Source organism: Syngnathus leptorhynchus, chromosome 11 (genome assembly GCF_054491065.1).
Source record: "Syngnathus leptorhynchus isolate UIUO chromosome 11, UIUO_Slep, whole genome shotgun sequence".
NCBI lineage: Eukaryota > Metazoa > Chordata > Actinopteri > Syngnathiformes > Syngnathidae > Syngnathus > Syngnathus leptorhynchus.
In genome coordinates, this window is record NC_141205.1 from 6535314 (window position 1) to 6556019 (window position 20706).

A 20706-nucleotide genomic window follows, 5' to 3' on the forward strand; every position below is an offset into this window, starting at 1 on the left:
AAAAAGCTCCTCCCAACCCCCAGCAAGCAGCCTTTCAGGAGGATTTTGCCAGATGTTCAATATTCCTGTTGGACTGTACCATTTCAAATGAGCCTTTCTAACACCGTTTATTTCAACCCTTTCAAACTCTTAACGCTAGTTTGAAACTATTTCGAAACCCTAGTTTCAATGAGCTCGGGTCGGAGCTCATCATCTTAATGGTCTTGAAGCTTTTACGTGCAGCCTTGGACCCTTGTGACATCACATCCAACTTGTACGAGTCATCTTTATGTGACCGAAACAATAAAAGCATCCATCAATGTCCTCCCTTGTCCATTTAAGAGCGATGATCTGCGCAGCAGGTTGATGAACTGGAGAGGCAGGGGACTGTGAATGTTTGTTTATGTCGATCGAGTAAGGATTTGTCAAAAGGTTTATGTCATTGCTGGCATCGGTCTCTCTGAGCTTGTACTGGGTGGTCTTTGTCCGTTTGCATCCGTAAAGAGCTTCGCTCTCACTCTCATTCCTATTGATTCTCTAAATCAGGTTGATGAGAGGCCCTCCTATCAGGTGGCATATTAATTGGGTCAGGCTGGATCTTATATGAAATCCAAATAATGGCAACTCCAACCCCAACACTGAACCTTTGTCCTCTGAACACTTTCTTTCACCAATTAGCCTCACGCTGGATGCGTCGCTTGCCACCTCCGCTGCCCGCTTTACGGATTTACCGCGCCACCAGTAGCGTGTGCGTACATCATCGGTCGGTTTCAGACTTTCCTGGCGAACTCGTCCCAAAAAAATAAATAACACCAACGAGTAAACCACCAATCTCATAAGCTAAATAAATGATTTATTGTACAAAAGAAAAATGATAATAAACAACAAAGACCAAAAAAAAACAAAAACAATTGAACAGTTATTCATATGCACAACCATTAATCTACAACGTTGGGGTGATTTATTTCAAACTACACAAAGTATGGAGCAATGAAAAAACACTAGAAGCGGTGAACCTGTCCAAAACGTCATAAATGTCAACATTCGGGTTGTTATTTACATAGAGGCTTTTTTTTTTTTTTTTAACTCTCATATATTTCTATGAAAACACTTGCACACATACCAGTATACAAAGACTACGTTTCAAAATGGCTTTCGCAATAGTCAAGCCATGGCGGGCACAGCTAATTCCATCTTCGGATATCACACGTGAGCATCAGTCATTCTGTCAAGAAGTCCATCCCAGCCTGAGAGTACGGGGACCCTGTGGTTTTCTTCTTCTCTTTTTTTGGGGGTCGTGAGGGTTCATTTGCACATTTTAATCCATTTTTCAAAGCTTGTTGTTGTTTTTTTTTGTTTTTTTTAAGAATGCTAAAGTGAGGTAGACAGACTTTGTAATTAATATTAATAAATATAGACAATTAACCAGTTGAATCTTTTCCAACCACTGCCCCAAACAGCATTTTCCTCCCTTTGAAAAGTTCTAGCATAATTCCTGCGATAACAACACAAGTTACAGCACAAGACATGTCGTCCTCTACTTTGGCTAACGATCCCTGGATACTCCTCCCATTCTTACATGGGCGCTTTCCTTTAAAACACACAACAAAGGCAAATCGGACTCTAAAGTCTCGCTAACTTTGTAATAAAGTAGATGTGCGGGCCATTTCCAGTTAAAGCATTCTGTATTCATCGACGCAGACTTTCATTACACACGTTGATGACTTGGTTCGGAAAAGGAGGCCTTTCAGGCCGCTGGCACGGGACAGGACGTCAGGGTCCAAATTGGATTGACATTCAAAATGGATTGAATGCATATGAAGTGGACAGGCCCCCGCTTCAGACAAAAAGCCAGGACGAGTGTGGTGGCATCAAAACGAGTGATAACCTTGCTAGTTTCTCCGCATGGTTCCTCAGCAGAAGCTTGACTAGTTTCTTTGAGGCTACATTGTCCAAGCTCGCTTGTGCTTGGTCAAAAACACAAAATAACACTTTACCTCCTCATGCCATAGTGCAAAATTTATTGTTGGTAAGGTAGAGTGCCCCCCCAAAAAAGGTTTTCGTACGCCTTTTTTTCTTTTGAATATATACATATATCATTTATATATAATAATGTCAGAAGGCTCTTCCTTTATCCAACAGCATAGTGCTTTCGTTTACAACAAATGGATATCTCTGCTAGGACATCCAGGAGACAAAGACACACTTTGAGCATACTGTACTAACCTCTACTGTATTTAAGCACTAACAATAGTAATTCTTCACGATGAGAATGAGCTGGGTGGGGGGGATGGGGAGGGATGCAGTTTTCTAAATGGCGGTTAGTGGCATGATCTAATCCTTTTTGATTGGATCTTAATTTTGCTCATGTTCAGTGATCCAGTTTGGACATTTTTGTTTATTTACACCAGGTTAGATTTTCCGCACGCTCCACTTCCCGATGTACAGTAAAAGCGTCAAATGATTCATACCTCAGCCAAATGTTGACTTCAAGTGCAATGTTGTTTAGCTGAATGGTTATCGTTTAGCTCCCATCACAGCAAGGATGCCAATGATTTAAAAGCAACTAAGAATGTTTAGAATATAAACCTATGTAGCTAAACAACACCCATTCATCAAATTGACCAACTCGAGACTTGACCCAGATATGAATCATTTTAGAGTTAAGTGTTTATCTGAAGTAGCCGCTTTAGCAGAGCTAGCCATACTTTCCACTCACGCTCTTGCTTTTTGGGAGTTTTTACAAGACTCCAAATAAAACACATCAAAGCAGCAGTGAAAAGGGTTTGTAGATACGCGAGAATGTCACACTAAGGTGTTATAGATTAAGGGTTTGCTTTTGGATCTCTTCAAAACGTTACATTTCTAGACATCTGTAAACAGCAATGAACCGAATTTGTAGGTGTGGATTCCGGTTGAAGTGTCTGCCCCCCCCCCCCCTTTTTTTTTTTTTGTAGATCACTCATGAAGAAGAGTGCCGTGAACTAAAATGTCTCGAAACTAAAAAAGTCTCCTGTCATCTTCATCCACCAACATGGACATTTCACAAAGATGCCATTCAAAACACAACAACAGAAATCAAACATGTTCTTATTCTTTGTAGCCGCACCTCACATTCACTTCATGTACTGTATTTCCATCACTCGGTCCCTTTTTTTGATTCCTATTTCACACAGAACTTTCTACAAGTTAGAATCATTTGAATTTGACCAAATGGAACCCTTTGTTTTTTTTTTGTAATCTTTTTTTTTCTTTCAATCTGGTGCCAAGGAATGGGTTCTGGTGCCAGGGGAGAGCTTCCATTTGCATTTAAGGTGGTTTGATGGAATGGTGAACGTGCACAAGCGCGTCATCCCCCCTCAACCTAAGAGCAGCCACATCGATCCACCACCATCCCGGGAATCTTGCCATGGATAATCTGCTGCTTATCGTTGAAGTAGAGCATGTTAATGGGCGACATCTTAGTGGGGGTGCAGCAGGGCCCCGCCGAGCCGCGGGGGTTGGCGTGCTGCACCAAGTGAGTGTGCGGGTACTTTTGCATGAACATGTACTCGCACTGGCCCGAGCAATAGTTGGCTTTGTAGCGCTTGGGCGCGATGATCCAGTCCCAGCCGAAGGCCTCGAAGTCCACCGTCAGAGGGTAGCGACAGCAACGGGACTCGGTGGAGTGCTCGTCGCAGTCCAGGCCCAGGTTTCTTCGAGAGCGTTTGGTCGTCTCCAGAATCTTCACTTCCAGGAACGGCTGCTGGAAACAGGGGGAGGAGTGAGAGAAACGGGTGGTTATAAAGGGGGTGAAAAGGGAATCAACTGATGAAGAATGGTGAAAAGAAAATTAACTCTAGTAGCTATTGAATGGTGTTGGGATATCTTACTGAAAATCGACGACTCAAATCAGGGTTAAAAAAAAACATCGATGAACACAAAAGTGAAAATAACACATTTCACTTCAAGTATTGTGATTGTTCAATATGAATTCATTTTAAAAATTCACTATTAATTCTAATAAATAAAGAAATAAAATTGCTCTATCATATCAATGTAAATTTTTGCAAATAATCCATCATAGGTGTCTTCCCACATCCCAAAACATTCATGACTTTAAATTATTCTTTGGTTTGCTCATTTTCTGACATGAATCTTGCGATATCTCATCAGGTACGCTTGCATGACATTGACATCGCCGCCTTTTTATCATTTCAATTGTCCTTATCAATGTCGAGCTTAACTGCTTACTAAAATGCTGCACCAAATTGGGTGACTTTTTTTGCAAAGCTTCCCCCTTTCCCTCTGTGATTCCAGCTGGACGACAATCAATTTGATGTGACGCATGAAGAAGAAGATATAAACTGAAAGGCCAATGGGGTGAAACCACTTTTGGCCTTTCGAGTCCTTGTTGTTGAAGTAAAATCCCAGAGGATGATGGTTGGAAACGTTTTGCTTTTTTCTTTGCTTATTTGGTCTTGGCTTTGTTTTGGATCTTTTCTTTTTTTACTTCAAGAATAATAATAGACACTGCTGTGTTCACTGAGGACAATGTTTTATTGGCCAAGACACCAGAGATGACCTCTGTGACAAGCACCTGGCAAATATTTGGTGGAGCCGATTCTTTGTGAAAATCATGTCCTCTCTCATTAACGCACAAAATATTTAAAATTCACCTTTATGGACATAATTTAACTTGTCCCTTTTGTATCTAATTATTTGCAGGCCTTATTTAGCATGTCAGTGATTTCATTTCTAATACTCAAAACAAAATTAAACATCATCCTCTGTTTTGATGTAAGATTCGACATCCGTTTTTTTCTGGCCACTTGAGGGCAGTAAGAACAAGTTACAATCATGACAGTCTTGTTTGTACAACAGTTCACAAACGCATATAGAAATAATTAACTGTCCAAGATGATGGCAAAAAGTTATGGCTCAGCACAATCATTCAATTTGGTGTTGTTCTAAACTTTTTGGGTCAATAAAAAAAAAAATCTGATAATTTCCTAATTTTGACTGATATTACCAAATGTGGTTCCTTCCAAACTCCTAAATTGACATAGTGGCTTAGCAGCAAGGCTTGAGTGAGTGAGTGAGTGAGTGAGTGAGTGAGTGAGTGAGTGAGTGAGTGAGTGAGTGAGTGAGTGAGTGAGTGAGTGAGTGAGTGAGTGAGTGAGTGATTCTATATGTAATATGTTAATATGACATCATGTGGCTCCTTGTAATAAATTGAGACATATGGCATAATTTTGCTTGGAGGGGATCTCTTGTCCCTGGGACAGGTCTGAGGGTCCTTACCAGCCCCTCCTCCCCAGGTCGCAGCGAGGTAACGGCCAGGTCATTGCCGCTCTCATCAAAGGCGTTGATGTCGATTCCCCAGTTGGTGTGGGGCTGTTTGAACCAGTTCTGCAACACGTGCTTGAAGTCAATACTTTGCCAGTGTCCCACCCTGGAGTTGAGCTCGATCTTCAGCGAGCGGATGCGGATGTGGCGGCTTCCTTGCTCCGTTACAGGCTTGAGCCGCAGTATTTGCAGGTAAACGGTGGAAGTCTGCTGCAGAGGCCGGAGGTACACCCACAGCTGGGCCTTCAGAACCTTGGTGAACATGAGTTTGGGGCTGAACTTGAAGAAGCAGCAGCTCGGTTTCCCATTCACCTGTACCAGGGGCTCCGCTGTGAAAGAGAGAGAGGAGTTATTAATATACATAAACATGTTGTTGGTCAGTAAAGTAAATGTTCGGGGGGGCAGACCATATTTGTCTCACCCCTGAGCTTGATGCTATGAGCTACTACTTTTTTCACCCCAAGTATCAGTGCACCTGCTGCGAGGTACTTTTTTTTTTTTTTTTTAATAAAAATACTGTGACAGTAACAGCACGGTCGGTGACTTTTGCCAGTTCGAACACCAACAGTTGTGTAAACAACCCAAAACCCCACTCAGTGTCATTTCCCATCATAGTTTGCATTTTAATCGATGGCAAGTCTTGCATCATGCAAGTCAACACAACATAAGCTCTGATGTATATGCAACAAATTCAACATTTCTGATTGAATTTTTTCTCAAACTTTTTAATTGTACATAAAATGACTCAGCGGACTGTCACTTGCACTCATATTTTATTTGCACATGCAAGGCTATGCAAACCTTTTTGTCCCTGTCAATTGAGACGAGTTCCAATTGTGATTACATGTGGCCTCCCTTAAAAAAAAAAAGAAAAGAAAAACCATTTGCATATTAAAACAAGAATCAGTGATGCTGGCCAATGGCCAGATGGTAACCTTAGATTCCCCTGGGTCAGTTATAATGAAATGGTCTACCCCTATAAAAAAAAAAAAAGTAAAATTACGTCATTTATTTGGATTTTTTTCTCCAGCCGCTCTGCCTAGTAGCAAATCCACTTTGGCCTGGGATTAAGGTGCACGTGTCAAAGAACATGAGGTGTCATCAAATAGGCAGATTTATTCCTTTCATGATCCCCTCGTGTTTTCGGCGATTGGCACCACATGTCAAATGTGCACAGCGGCTCATTTACATAGAGCTCCATCTGATATAATGACATCCATCTATTGCATTCATACATTCATTTCCATGTAAAGTGTTCATTTATAAAGGGAAATTTATTCCGCATCTAGCAGGCATAATAATGCGCTAACAGAGTACAATAGAATATTTTAGCTGTCCATTTGGGCTTGAGCGTATTTGACGGACATAAGTGAATAAACTGTCACGTACTGTCATTTGTTTGCCAATGGACTGTTGTCAGATAAAGAAAAGATAAAATGTGCATGGACTTGTCAATCATTGCTCAATCGGAGGTTGCTCGGGTAACCTGCAAATGCTTCCTGGATCAAAAGGTTATTTGGCACCTCAGCCTAGTTAAGAAATGGGATCAGGGGTCAAAACCGTCAGCCTCTTTACATCTCAGGGGTGCTGGGGAGGGGTGACACCTAATAGCCAGATTGAGTTTGAAGGTCAAGGTCGAGCCTATGGCAATGCTAATATGTCTTTTTTTCGCAACGTGCCTTTTCAACACAATCGTTGGAAATCAGTAGCGCGTAAGTGAGCCCGGTAGGCCTGCTATTTGTTTTTGTTTTGATTAGGGTGGGGGACAAAAGCACTGAGGAGGGGAGAACACTGCCTGATTTTTTTTTGATTTTTTTTTACACTTAGCAAGAGTCATAATTAAATTATGGCCACACATTGTCCATTAGAAGAGTCCAAGCCACTGTTGATTAAGGGCCAAGCCGGGGGACAGACGTAATCCTTCAGCCTGTATGTCCAGGCCGAGTCGTTAGAGCGCGTAAATAATACAGTGTCTCACGCTGGACAAACAATATGTTCCTTTTCGGTGGCTTGCCGAGGTCACGTTAATTAACGCGTTTGCTCATCAGCACGGAACTGCCAATGAATGATTTCGAGGTTTACTTAACGATGACTAAGTTGTTGTTTTGGATCGATGGTGGCGGCAACAGTTTGCTTTTGTTCAAAGCAAACAAGGCGCCAAAGATTGCAAAGATGGAGTTGTTCTCCTGTAGAAGTAATGTGAGAAGCACAAGTCAATCACTTAGGAGCTTTATTAAACACACATGCCCAACATATGAGCAACGTCATGTCAAACAATGACTTCATTGATGAATTCAATTTGTGTCTTTATAGATCTTGTAAGTGCTCTAGTAGGAGGAGAACGAGGAGGAGGAGGAGGAGGAGGAGGGGGAGGAGGAAGAGGAATGCCTCCAGCTTTATTACACAGCACATTTTGGCAGAGTGTTTCACTTGGGGAAAGCCGGCGAGTTTTGCTTGTAAAGCACAGAAAAGCAGCGGGAGACCTGAAGGCCTTTGCCATTGCACATTGAACCTCATTTGTGTTTCATTTCCCAAATTGAATTCTAGACTTTTTTTTTTTTCAAACTGATTTACAACTGACAAATGGTATTTTGTAGGATCAATGTTTGCATTCAGCACCACTCGAGAGAACACTTCGCTGAAGGCAAATCAACAAATAGGGGCATTTATATAACTTTTTTTTGATTTTTTTAAGCTGGAAACGTTTAAAAAAAAAAATAAAGTATTGTATCATATTGGAGCCTGAAAATGTCAACTTTTGCTAACAGATCTCACAGCAGCACCTTTATGGTGTAAATATTAAAAAAAAATCTCCCTCTTTTGCCAAGTTCATTGGGGTCATAGAGGGAAATTCAGGATTTATTTTATGTCACCAGTCCTGCAATTTTTCTGACATAGCTTTTATATACATTTATTTGGAGGCTATGGGGTGGAGCAATCAATTTTACCACATCAGAAACTGCGACGCTTGTAACAGCAAGGCGACATGCCAACCTCAGCTTTTAATAAAAACGCTGACACACGAGTGCAAATAAAAATGAAAGCACAACCTTCCAAATAAAAGCAACACATATTATTTTGACATCATGAGGGGCCAGTCAGAAACAGTACGTGACCCCGAGCCGTACTTTCCTAAACACAGCAAACTACTGGCCTAGCGTACACATTTCTAGTCATACTACTTAGTTTAGGACCTTTTCAAACCAAAACAAAAATCACAATAACATTGTCCTTCATCCATTTCATATAGATCCTCTAAAACGACAGCACTGCTTTCAATTTACATAACATCAACATGTCAAGAAAAGTATTAACAGATGCTGTGTTTTTACAAAGGAAATAGCCTTGTTTGCCTTTCCTGGCCATGTTTCATTACAACGGCAGCTTATTTCCCCGCGGTGTAATTGCAGAATATGCAGCGCATGAATTTTACTGCCGAAGCGCAGCAGGCCTTCAGGTAAGCCTATCAAGCATCTGGTTGACTCTCTGGGTACCTGTGATGCACAGTTAGCCCACAGCCGTCCATACATGCAAGTACCGGTAGACGTGTAGAAAATAAGGTCTTTATTCAGCAAGCTGTTCCTTTTAATATGAGACGCAGGGCATTTTAAAAAGCCACATGGACTAACATTGCGCTAGAGTTGAGCTAGTAAATTGTTAAAAAACATGTCCGGCTGCAGTTCCACAATAAAAATGGTTACAAGACTTTAAAGTTGAGATTGTGTTTCATATTTGTATGACATTTTTCTTTTAACACTAAGAAAAGCTGCCTAATGGCAACTTCTGGAATGTCACTATGATAAGAATACAGATCCAGCCCATTCCTGAATTATATATATATATATATATATATATATATATATATATATATATATATATATATATATATATATATATATATATATATAGTATCAGGGAGTACGGTTTTCAAAATAATTACGCATATGTAACTTTATTGAGGTGATAAAATGACTTTTACTCTTCCAGCCTTTCACTTGTTAATCATGAAGGCAGCTGTGATTATATTTTATCCACGAGGCCGTCCGTCCAGGTGAAACCACACAACAAAACGGTCATCTATTGTTAATGTCCAAATGGACGGCACATCATGATATAAATCTAGATCTGACTTTCATTTGCATATCTATATATCTATATTTTCTTTCCTTAATGGGAAATGCAGCCGTCATGTTGAATAAATGTGACTCTAGGGTATCCCCGCGCACCTCGGCATATTAATCATCGTGACACGTTCACGACCCTTCTAATAAGACAGGGGCCACGGTGTACCCCCCTCAAAACATCCCATCCCACCCCAGCCCCACTCCCTCTTTGTCTCTCGGCCAGTCCCCAGGGATGGAGGAAGGTGGTGGGGGAGGCCGGGCTTGAGCTGCGAGTGGTGGGGGGAGGGGGTGTGCGTGTGGTGGGAGTGTGAAGTTAGACCCCCTCATTCAGAAGCCCTCCCTTGGGACAACGGCAGGCACAAGACTCCTATTAGGACTGAGCACAGTAGCCCCGCAGGAGCAACAAAAGACACCTCCTAATGCTGCCTGTTCTAGCTGAGTGCACACAAACACACACACAGAGAAACATGGAACAACACAAAAATACACCGCAAACACCATAGCTGACTCCAAACGGAGGCAAAGGACTCCTCGACTCACTTGGAGCTAAGTTTTTAGAGCCTTTTTAAGATGTGCTTTCGTTTGGAGGCACCGGCGCATTTCCAGCAGGGGGGATGGAGGGATGATTTTTTTTTTTTTTTGGAGGGAGGGGGTGCAGTGAACTGCAATAAGGTGGCCAGCTGGACAGCAGAAAGCACACTACTCTCTCTCACCGCCTGTGTTTGGGTGTGAAGCGTTAATGTCAGGTCCCCGCTCTGTTTCCCAAACTTTTTATATGCTGGCATATACAGTAAGAAAGTGCTGTTCTTAATTTCGGTGTTTCATGAGCTAACCAAATTATATTAAGTTAATAAAAAAACAGGTGTTGGGGTTTTCATGCCTGTTCTGGGGATTATTACAAATGAATACTTTCAAAGAATATTCCTAATTTATGAGCATTCTTTTCAACTATGACTACACAGAAATGTTTTTTTTCCAATGTAAATAAGTATCATTTTTTTGTTAATACCTCGCGACATTACATTTTAAATGTGCTATTCATTTTTCTCTCATGTCCAGCTAAAGGATATCCATTGAAAAAAAAAAGATATTAACTCAAAATTGGGCAAGGGAATGATTTCATGAAATCGTATCTCTCTAATGCTGGTTGAAGATCTTTATTAAAGCGTATGTTCCATCACCTAAGTCAAACTCCTTAAAACATAACTGGGCCATGCATCTCCATAAGGTTCATAATGGAAGTCAGAGTTTGACGCGGTGATAAATACACCAAAAGGCTGCTCCCCTTTTTGCCGCTGAAACCAAGCGAATTAAATTTTCATGGGATAAAAATGAGGTAATCTGCCGTTAATTGTGCTTCCTTCCAACACATTTGCTCCCTCCCCTCGGAGGATCCGACATTATGCCCACACTGCATTTCCCCTGCTTAAACGCCTCTTAATTTTAATGGATTCCACCATAAACCGATGCCTTGCCCATACGACCACACAGAGGCTGAATGCATCCATCAACAATAATCCCTCAATGATCTCTATTTTATCTTCTCAACCCCCCACCACCCCTCCTGCCGCATCCCTACGCAAGGCTTAATTACTGCTCCGAAGTAATTATTTCCTTTATTAGTGAAACCAAACATCTGTTTCAAGCCTTTTTAAGTGTACCTATAAAAGCCTTCCATGAATTCTGTCCCTTTAGGGTAGAGCCGAGCTGCTTGTAGCTCCCCGTGGACTCACTGCCTTCATTCCTCCACCCCTTTTGTACGCACAGCATGAGTCAAGATGCACCTAACTCCATCACACACTCCCAAAATGTTTTTCAGAGGAGCCGAGCAGCCAAAGCTAGCAAAACGTGTCCACTCTCCTCAGCTACACACGGCACCGCCGAAACATATTTGAGCGTATCCTAATATTGATATTTTGCTCAAGCGTGCGCTAAATGCTAATGCTAAATTTGCAAGTATAGCGGGAGAAAGCGGCCCATAGGGACTAGTCCAGAGGAGCGTGGGAAGAGAGGAAGGAGGGTGGAGGGAGCGAGATTCCTGAGGTCCTGGGGAAATTTTGTCCTTGTATTAATACACTTTGGTCCCTTTGAAATTTTATTAGCCATAAAGTTGACAGTATGTTGTGCAATTTCCACAGTACCGCGGACCTTTCTTGACTTTTTACTTCTTTTTAAACAAAGCGGTCGTGCTCCGGCGGCTAAACAATTCAGCGGCAATCTTCCCCTCGGAGTCCAGCCATTGATGGCAAGACGAGCAAGTGTCATCGTCAAACTGAGACCTCGGTGGAATAAATAAATCTATAAAAACCTCACATAGTCACCCACTTGCCGCAAATAGCGACCGGTGAGTCGAAGCCAGAGTGTCCGGCTTCTTCTGCTCTGTCCTTTTAGCGCTCTCCCTCTTAATTTTTATGGTTCCTGCACCTTCAGGAAATGACCCTTTTATAGGGTCAACACTATAAAAGACTTGTTTTTTTTGTGGGAGTGGTTGGTGCATGTGTGTGTGGTGGGGGATAAGTGTTCAAGTTACTACCGGTTTGTCTTTGCTGCCAAAGAAAGAGACCTGATGAGGTTAATAGTCTCCTCTTCAATATATCACATAGCTGTGAACTCTGTGACCCTTTTTGTCAATAGGAGAACTTTTCTCTTGAGTGTGTGTGCGACTGTGTGTGTTTGTGCGCGCGCGTGTGCTCTAGCGTCCATGTGTGTTGACACCAGTCTAACATTGTATGTTAATGTATTTCTATGAGCATGTATTTCACGTACAAATGCACCTGTGGTTGCACTACATCTCATCGGACATGCTGGACATTTACTTGACAAGGGGAAAATTCAATTCATGTCGTGTTCAATCGAAATATGTCTTTTCTCTTTACACTGTCCAATGAATTTGTATCCTCTAAGAACTGATCAGACAAGAGTTCTTACAGCAACTGAAATATTTCCGCAAATGTGATCCAAAATGTGATTTCCTAGCACAATTCTCACTCTTAACAATTGTACAATGTCATGTTTTTCGGGTGTGTTCCAAAATATTAAATATTAGGGCATGGGCACAATTCTTATTGATCGAATTCGAAACATCTTCACCACAATGCATTAGAAACAAAACAAATAACTGCAGACTTTTACGTTTTGAGTGTCTCTACATCCAAGTCAGATCAACTGTGCAGGATAATATCTGCTCATATTATATCCAAATGCTTCAGAATGAAGTGAATTGCACTTTACAGTCCAGATGTGCAATGCCGCAAAGCATACTGCAAAATCAAGCAACATGTTTGTTTTTTTCATTCAAAGAATTGGAACATTATGTAATGGCCAAGTCAATCACCTGAACTGAGTTTGTTTGTTTTTGTTATTCAAAGAATTGGAACATTATGCAATGACAAAGTCAATCACCTGACCTCAATCGATTGGGTATGTATTTCACAAAATGCCACAAGAACAAGCTAGTTAAAGTTAGAGGCCTGGTAGAGCATCACCTAAAACCAAATCCAGTGTCTGGTAATGTTTACGCATTCCAGACTTCAGCCTGTAATTGACTGCAAAGGATTTGCAACCAAGTGCTGAAAAGTGAAACTTTGATTTATGATTGTTTATTTGTCCCATTACTTTTGTAGGAGGCGTAAAATAATTCCTACACCGTTCCCCTGATTTGGATGAAAAGGCCGGCAAACTGAATGTCTTCACCTTATTTGATTCATTTCAAATCCATTGTGGTGGTACCTAAATAGTAGAAAAAATTTTCAAAGTGTGTCAAACTATTGCTACATCGATGACAAGCCTAAATGACAAGCCCCCGAGCAAAAACCTCCAAAAATAATTCATACTAATAAAGACCGAGAGCGCTTTGAACTGCTTTACACGTCATGGTTAAGTCACGGAATGTAAGTCAGCCAGAGCATACTGTATGGAGGTGGATGTTTTAAGTACGTTAAGTGCCGCTGCGTGATAAAAATAGCTGTACTGAAATTTCATCGTAATTATCCACTCGGTAGCATGGACCCGGTAAACCCCCACTGCGGCACCCACACGTACCTTGAGTGAATACTAAGAAGCAACTCTGGCACAGGTCCATTTCAGTATGTACTGTGTGAACCCACAAAGGACCTTCAAAGGCAGCCAGCGTGAAAGGGTGATTGGGTTTGACGTGCGCGCAGAACACTAGAGTGTTTGAAATCCTTCTTCTATCAGAGAAAGACAGAAAAGGAAGGCACTTCTAATCCCGTGGGACCCCGCCAAGGCGCCACAGGCGGAAAAAAAAAGATGCACTCCTTTTAACTCTTCCGTGGGTACCGGAGAGGAGGAGGGATGATAGAGGAGGTAAGGTGGGGAGGGGGAGGGCAGGTGGTATGTGGGGGAGAAGCAGCAGATGATGAAAACTGCAGCTGATGTGAAGCGGAAGTGCTGAGACATGACAGATAGAGCACAGACGTCACACGCATACGAGAAGATCTATGAAGATTATTTATGTCTTGAGAAGGTGGCCTAAAATCATTTTAGGAATCTCTTTTTGGTATAAAGGTGGTTTGACGCACATTTCAAAATTCCAAAATTGTAAACACTGGCGGGAAAACATAACTACAATACAGCTGTCTTTTTTTCTTTTTTTTTTTTATCATACAACAACTCAGATTTGTACACACAAGTTTTTAAAAATGTGCTAAGACCAATTGGGTAGGATAAAATTCATTTCGGAGTGCATGGGTGGCGTTTGTGCTTCTAGCTACCATGGACAGAAATATTAGGGGGATTTATGTGAGAAAAGTGTGTGACCAACATTATAAAAATGTTGATTTTTAAGATGCTACTTCAAAATAATGCCAGCTGACTCTGAAACTCAGCAGAAAGTAAATTAAATCTTGTGATACTGTGATGTGGATGACATCCTCTGGATCCGCACAGAAATGCTGGAGACCAAATTTCAGTGACTTTGCCATGCAATGTAATGCTTTTATTTCTTTTATTTTTTATTATTATTATTATTGGTTGTGTTATGTATAGAAGCAAAGGGTTGCCAAAACATTTTTGACAGGCAATGAACAATTTCTGTTAATCCCACGAGCCTCGTAAGGAAAGGATAGGTAAAATTAAAGTCAGAGAGAAAGGGTATATTAAATGACATTTGGAACACATGAGCCCCACTAGGCCATCTTTGTTCAACGGCTTGTACAAGCTGATTATTTGGGGCGTGTTTTATCCGCCTTGTGCAGAATATATTACGTGTGTAAATGTTGTTGAACCCCACGATCCAGCAGGAAAAGGTCACACACTCCCCTCGACCCCGAGTGCTTCTCCGTCTTTGTGTACCCGCGGTGGAAAAAACGAGCTGTGCCTATAAACTTCGCATTTAAAAAGGCAAGTGCGGCCGAGGAAAAGGGAGGGAGGGGGGGCGGGGGGGACGCTGCATGAGGGGAACAATGGCAGCTTTTTGGACACACTTTTTCTCACTGTGATGAACAGCAGGGAGACCGGTAGAGGCTCCTATAAAAGAGCGATAGAGCACAGCTGCCAGGGTTCAACAGTAATTTTATCAAATGTCTCCTAGGGGGGCTCAATGCGGTTTATCATTTGGGTTCATGGCAAACGAGAAGAGAGCCAGCAAATTGTTCGTCCGCTCGCTTTTGTCGTCATAACTCCCCGCATTTAGAGTCGCGTAATCATTAATAATGCACTTGACATTCGGGCTGCTTTGTCATGCGTTCGCACACATAAACGAGGTGAAACAAGAGGGAAGCTTTCCACACGCTGACAGCAGCAGGAGGTGGACTCGAGAGCAGCTGCGTGCTCCAAACGCACGCGCACACGCGCGCGCGCGCGCACGCCAGGCGGACCATCATCGTCACCATCGTCCTCCTTCCTCATCATTATTAGCAAAGTGATTGTTTGCACCGCGGAAACAAAAAGTCCATCGGGCCATGTTGAAGCTGCCTTCTGCTTCATAGAGACAAGGGTCATCAGGCTGGCTGAATATTGATCAGCTTCACGCGTATTACCTCTTTGACAGCTGCCACCAACAGCTGATTGAGCCAATTAGCCAAGGTCTTTCTGAATGCAGCAAAAAAAAAAAAGTGTCACGAGGTGTCTAACTCGAATGAGGCACATGAAACTCAGGTGAGGAAAAAATCGGCACCATTGCGTAATTACGCACGGTGCGCGTGTCGGAAGTCGTGAAGTAAAAAAAAAAGTATTACTCACGCTCAGAAGCCATGGTGATGACGGACTCCGTGGTGGCGTGGTACTCATCCTCCTCCATAAACTCATCCTGGGAGGACGCGTCTCCCTGGAAATCATGATGGTCCAGGAGCTGCTGGAGTGGGGGCGCCTTAGGCAGCAGTTGGTTGACCACCTCCCGGCTGATGTTGGGCGCCTGCTTCAGACGCAGCTTGCTCAAGATCTGCGACTTGATGGTCTCCAGCCTCAGCACTTTACTTTGTTCCCTCCAAACGCAGGCGGAGCACTCGTGGGAACCGGCGTCCTCATCCAGGAGTGACGGGCCGGCATCCGTGGGCGTCTCGCTGGCGGGAGGCAGCAGCAGATTGGGCTCATCGCTCCCCGACTGTCCCAGGGAAATGAGCACCATCAAGCACAATAAGAAGTTATACCTCGACATGACGATGCGTGGACACCAGGCAATGCAACTTTTTTTTGTTGCTGGTTTCCTTTTTGTTGTTTAACTCACGTTACCGGTTAAATCCCCTCTCTTGGCTGTGCGTCGCTCCTGTCTTTATCCTACCAGAGTGGCATCTAATCCAACACCGAGAAGTAGTCTTTTTGCAGTCGGGGGGTGGATGGGGGGGGGGGGGGGGGGGGGTTGCGTTCCAGTGGGGTCTTTATTGCAAGTTGACCAAATTTCTATCAGATGAATGCATAGCCCGATCACGTGTATGATGGTTGCTTTTGGCGTCGTCTGTACTATAGTTTCAGTCCATGGAGGTGTGTGAGTGTGCAGAAGTGTCACTGGAAAATGTGCAAGTGCGGTCAAAAAGGGTGCTCTTTATATATCTCAGCTGCCCGCTGTCGTCATCCGTCTCCATTGGCTAAGATGGCAACAAAAGGCTTTTAGGTCTGTCACCAAGTCAAGAGGGACAGAGCGAAGGGAGGGTGTAAGGTCTCTTATTAGACAAAATTCTTATGTATAATTATGGGTTTTTTTTTTCAACAGTCTATGGCTCATTTCTTCTCACGGTGGAAAAATAAATTTGGATTGTTTTATCATGTGTTGCAGTTAGACTCTCTCCGTGTTCCTCCAAACAAATTAATATAAGCAAATCATTGAATGTAATTATCTATACTCCTCAAGTTTTCCCTCCCTGCAGCCCAATCAGTTGCATAAGTTTTCAAATGGCGTGTCAAAATCATGCTGATTGAGTTAACAGTATTGTTTACTCACAAAAACAAAACAAATGGTAAATACAGTCATTGTATAAGTCAATAACTATCTTTAGACTTAACTTTTGAATTACCTCAAATGCTCAGTTATTTGACTCATTTGTTTTCCTATTAAGTCTCAAACTTTTGACTTTAAAACACCAACACGTGTATAAAATGTCAGGGTTTGCTTTGAATGCACTGTTCTGTAGCATACTAAAAGTTGTTATAGCTCAGGAAGATGCTCGTAATGTACAGTGCGGGCAAATTTTGACCCACCAGTGACATCTGCTGGGAGAATAAAGAAAGACTCGTAAACCCACGACGAGTCGTTTTTTCCTTTGATACAATTTATGACGTGACATTGCATTCAATTACCTTTATGCACGACTATAAAAAGGACTTGCAGAATAATGATATTTTATAATACGACGTCACCTATGTGACTCAATTGCTTCACAAAGAGTAACAGATGCAGCAAAACGCCACTACCTGTTATTGGTCTTTGCATATCTCCTTTGGAGTTGAAGACAATTTTAAAATTTACATTTAATGAAATATAAATAATTAGGATGAACCCAAGGATGACGTCACTGTGTGTAGCTGTGCACTTACTGTAGCAGGTATCAGGTAGAAAGAACATGCTTCGACCCAAGGTGCCAGACCAGCAGTTTGCTGAAAGACAAGTATGTAAATAATAATAATAATAATAATAATAATAATAATAATAATAATAATAATAATAAACTGCAGCAGCAACAACAATTCTCCCTAAGGATTTATAATCGATTTAAAGTAAAAAAAAAAAAAAGGAGAAAGTCAAGTGGAGCAATTGCGCTCTCAGCTGTCATTTATTTCCCTTTTTTTATTCTAATATGCTCTAAGCCAGACTATCTAAATTCTTTAACACTGATCGGTTTGTTTGCCACTTAACCGCCTTACACAAAGTGGCAGATGTGAATATAAACCCCACCCATAATTTTATTCTATTCTGCGCATCCTCATTACCCTCATTGACCCTGGACTGGTCACCAATGGCAGGACCCACACAAACAAACAACCATTCACACCCATCTTCACACCTATGGGCAATTAAGAGGCTTCAATGAACCGAACATGCACGTTTTTACAATGTGGGAGGAACGCCGATTCTAAGGACCCATGACTGACAGGGGCACTTGGAAAGCGCATTGGTGGGAGTCATATTTTTTCCATGATGACCTTTCCTATTTTCTGTAAAGATTCTCAAACACTTAGTCATTTAGCCTTTCAGTGTGATTTGTTTTAAAGAAATCATATCAATGCCATTGGTTGACAGCAAAATATCTAAATCCTCTCACTCGAAGTATACACTGCAGTCATATGAATATGGAGTACTTGATAAATTCGCAGTTTAACTTTAATCATGTATTTATTAACTTTAATAATTTGATCAACTTTAATCTATTCATATTTCGTTTTTTTATATTGTTAATCGTTTGAGTAGCAGGTTTGTGAGCGTCAGATGTGTTTTGTCCCTGGTGGCTCTCCGTACTTAACTGGGTCGGGCTTTGTCACGGTACTGTTACTTAGCAGCCGCACTGACTGTTACTGTTACGTAGGAGAAACACGCACCGCTTGAGCTCGGGGGTGTCTGTCTTATATAAACACCACTTGTGTGTATAGATATACAAAATGCTTTCAGTTACTCTGGACAACAATGGGTCTCCAAAGAAGCGGACGTTTTCGCGTAGCGAGGATGAATCACTCCGTAGTATCATAAAGGAGGTGAGCGGAGAGAAAGACAATCAGCGGCTTTTTTTTTTTTTTTGTAACTCCAATGAGTCGTTCGGTTTGTTGAAATAGTTCAACTTCACTTGATGTAGTCGGCTAGAAAGTGATCATTATTGTAGTGGTTAATGTCTTCCGTGAGACATTAACATATTGGTTTCAACCTACTTCCTCATACCAGTTAGCTGCGCTGCCGTGTTGACTAATGCTCACGTCGAGATGTTAAGTGCTGTGCGTGTGCGTGCGTTCACCAGGCTGAGAGCTCATCCAGGCGTTTGACACGAAGTGACAGCCGACCCGGGACCCTGAAAAGGAGGTCTGAGAGCCAGGTAAGGAGCTGCAGTCCAAGAAGAGCGACATGAATCTTTGGCCTGTACCAAACTCGTACATTAAAGCTAAGCGTCATTTGGAGTTTGTGAGTACAGTGCTGTATGAAGTGTCAAAGAAATTCCAGGACCTTTGTCACAAAAGATGTCTTCAAATCCAATCTTAAAAAGTTTTCACCTGCAGTGTAGGTTGTCTACAAAAGATCTTGCTGTGTTTGCTTTGTCATTATGCGAAAAGAGGGACAATCGCACGTGCATTTGAGCATCTGACAGTTCCTGTGAAAGAACATTGCTGTGCTGGAGCAACCAATTATTATTTAATTGTTTTTTTTCCCCCCCAGCAATCGGACCAGGACATTCCAATGGGACTCTCAGAGATGGTGAGAATATATTAAATATAATTTGCAGTTATCCATCATGTCCCTGATGACCCGCCTTCTTGAGAGCTTGTTAAGCGCACACTAGCACCCACACACTGCCATGCGAATTTAACCCACACTGATTTTCTTACCGTGTCTGTTGTGTAGCTGGAGCTGCAGGCCAGTTACGACGAGGCGATGCACGAGCTGCGTGGGCTGGAGGTAGAGCGCGAGGCTCTGTTGTTCCAGGTGGACGTCCTGCAGGACACGCTGGAGGGTGTGGAGGAGCTGCTGGCCGAAACCCAGAGGGAGGTTGGACAGGCTAATATGGTGCGTGGCACAAACATGGTCATTTGGTTAAAGACTTTGTGACAAAAAAAAAAAAAAAAAAAAAAACCATGCCTGTCTGCTTTCAGGAGTTGGAGCGAGAGCGGGAGGCCAAGAAGAAACTGGAGCGTATGGTCCACTCCTTAATGCAGGAAGTGGATACATTAAAAGAGGTCATGTGACTTTCAACACAAATGCGCTACCATATTGCCAGAACGAAATTCTGATATTTTGCTTTCTCTTCACAGGAAAAAAATATTCTGGTATCAGAGGACAGAAATGAAAGTGAAGTAGACGCAAAGGGAGGGGAAAGTCAAATGGATGATCCGACCCAGGAAACAGCACAACTTAGCTCAGCGACCGCTGCGTGCGAGGATGCGCATCCGACCAAGGCAGATGAGGGGAGTGTCGTGACCAAAGTGAAGTGGGTGGCCAACAGCGCCCCCTCCCTCGCCCTGGACGACCCGCTCCATGAGGACGGGGTGCACCGGAGGCCTATCAAAGGCAGACGAGACCAGTCCCCGGATAAGAGCGACTCGGACACGGCGAGCATGTACGAGGACGCATCTACGGATACTCCTGAGCAGGACGTCGTCTCTCCGGAGCTGCCTCATGACTCAGAGAGTAAGGACGCCAATGAGTCCCAGGGGCCCCAAAATGACAGCTGCCTCGTGTCTTAATTTATTCTGAAGCCATGCATCATTTTTTCACAGCTGCCATTGTCGGTGGTTCTCAAGCTGATTATTCGCCAATCGTATCTTTACTACCTGTCTCTTTTTTAATACTCTTTCAAGAAATGTTTAGCTGCTGCTTGAACAAGAAATAAAAATGTGTATACAGGGAAACTAGAGTTAAGCCACACAAGTGCTCGACTTGTCTGCAATAAGTCATTGTGGCTACAGTTTGGGCTTAGTTTTTGGGAGGCTTGACCGAAATGCAATTTTAAAGTAAGGGAACCACAATTCACTGCCTGACTGAGTGACTTAACAGTTGTATTTTTATGTCTTGACTTTGAGGATTCAGGGGGGAATTGGCAGCATTTGCACTTTTCACAAATTTATGCTTTGAAAACATTCCCTTTAGAACCAAACGTGAGTGAGCGAGGGAAAGGAAGTCCCT

At 42.5% G+C, this 20706-nt stretch overlaps 2 protein-coding genes across 9 annotated transcripts; one reads left to right on the forward strand and one right to left on the reverse strand.

The window, feature by feature from the left end:
* Positions 1 to 684: 684 nt before the first annotated feature.
* LOC147049126 (growth/differentiation factor 11-like) lies at positions 685 to 18902 on the reverse strand. Of its 7 annotated transcripts, none has more exons than XM_085924910.1 (5): positions 18827 to 18902; positions 16040 to 17480; positions 15633 to 15952; positions 5263 to 5636; positions 685 to 3724 (listed from the first exon to the last, which is right to left on the reverse strand). In XM_085924910.1, the coding sequence occupies exons 2-5, from the start codon at positions 16045 to 16047 to the stop codon at positions 3344 to 3346; spliced, it is 1083 nt and encodes a 360-aa protein (XP_085781036.1). In that variant the 5' UTR covers positions 16048 to 17480; positions 18827 to 18902; the 3' UTR covers positions 685 to 3343. The 7 variants fall into 7 exon arrangements, with proteins under 7 accessions (XP_085781036.1, XP_085781031.1, XP_085781032.1 ...); XM_085924905.1 differs by having other exon boundaries at positions 686 to 3724; positions 15633 to 16502; positions 17421 to 17480; positions 18827 to 18896; XM_085924906.1 differs by having other exon boundaries at positions 686 to 3724; positions 15633 to 16502; positions 17421 to 17480; positions 18754 to 18875.
* Positions 17321 to 20432, forward strand: LOC147049127 (uncharacterized). Of its 2 annotated transcripts, none has more exons than XM_085924912.1 (6): positions 17321 to 17491; positions 18830 to 18904; positions 19243 to 19281; positions 19429 to 19590; positions 19677 to 19760; positions 19836 to 20432. In XM_085924912.1, exons 1-6 carry the CDS (start codon positions 17447 to 17449, stop codon positions 20265 to 20267), a joined length of 837 nt encoding a protein of 278 aa, XP_085781038.1. In that variant the 5' UTR covers positions 17321 to 17446; the 3' UTR covers positions 20268 to 20432. The 2 variants fall into 2 exon arrangements, with proteins under 2 accessions (XP_085781038.1, XP_085781037.1); XM_085924911.1 differs by lacking the exon at positions 17321 to 17491 and adding an exon at positions 18327 to 18572.
* Positions 20433 to 20706: the final 274 nt, after the last annotated feature.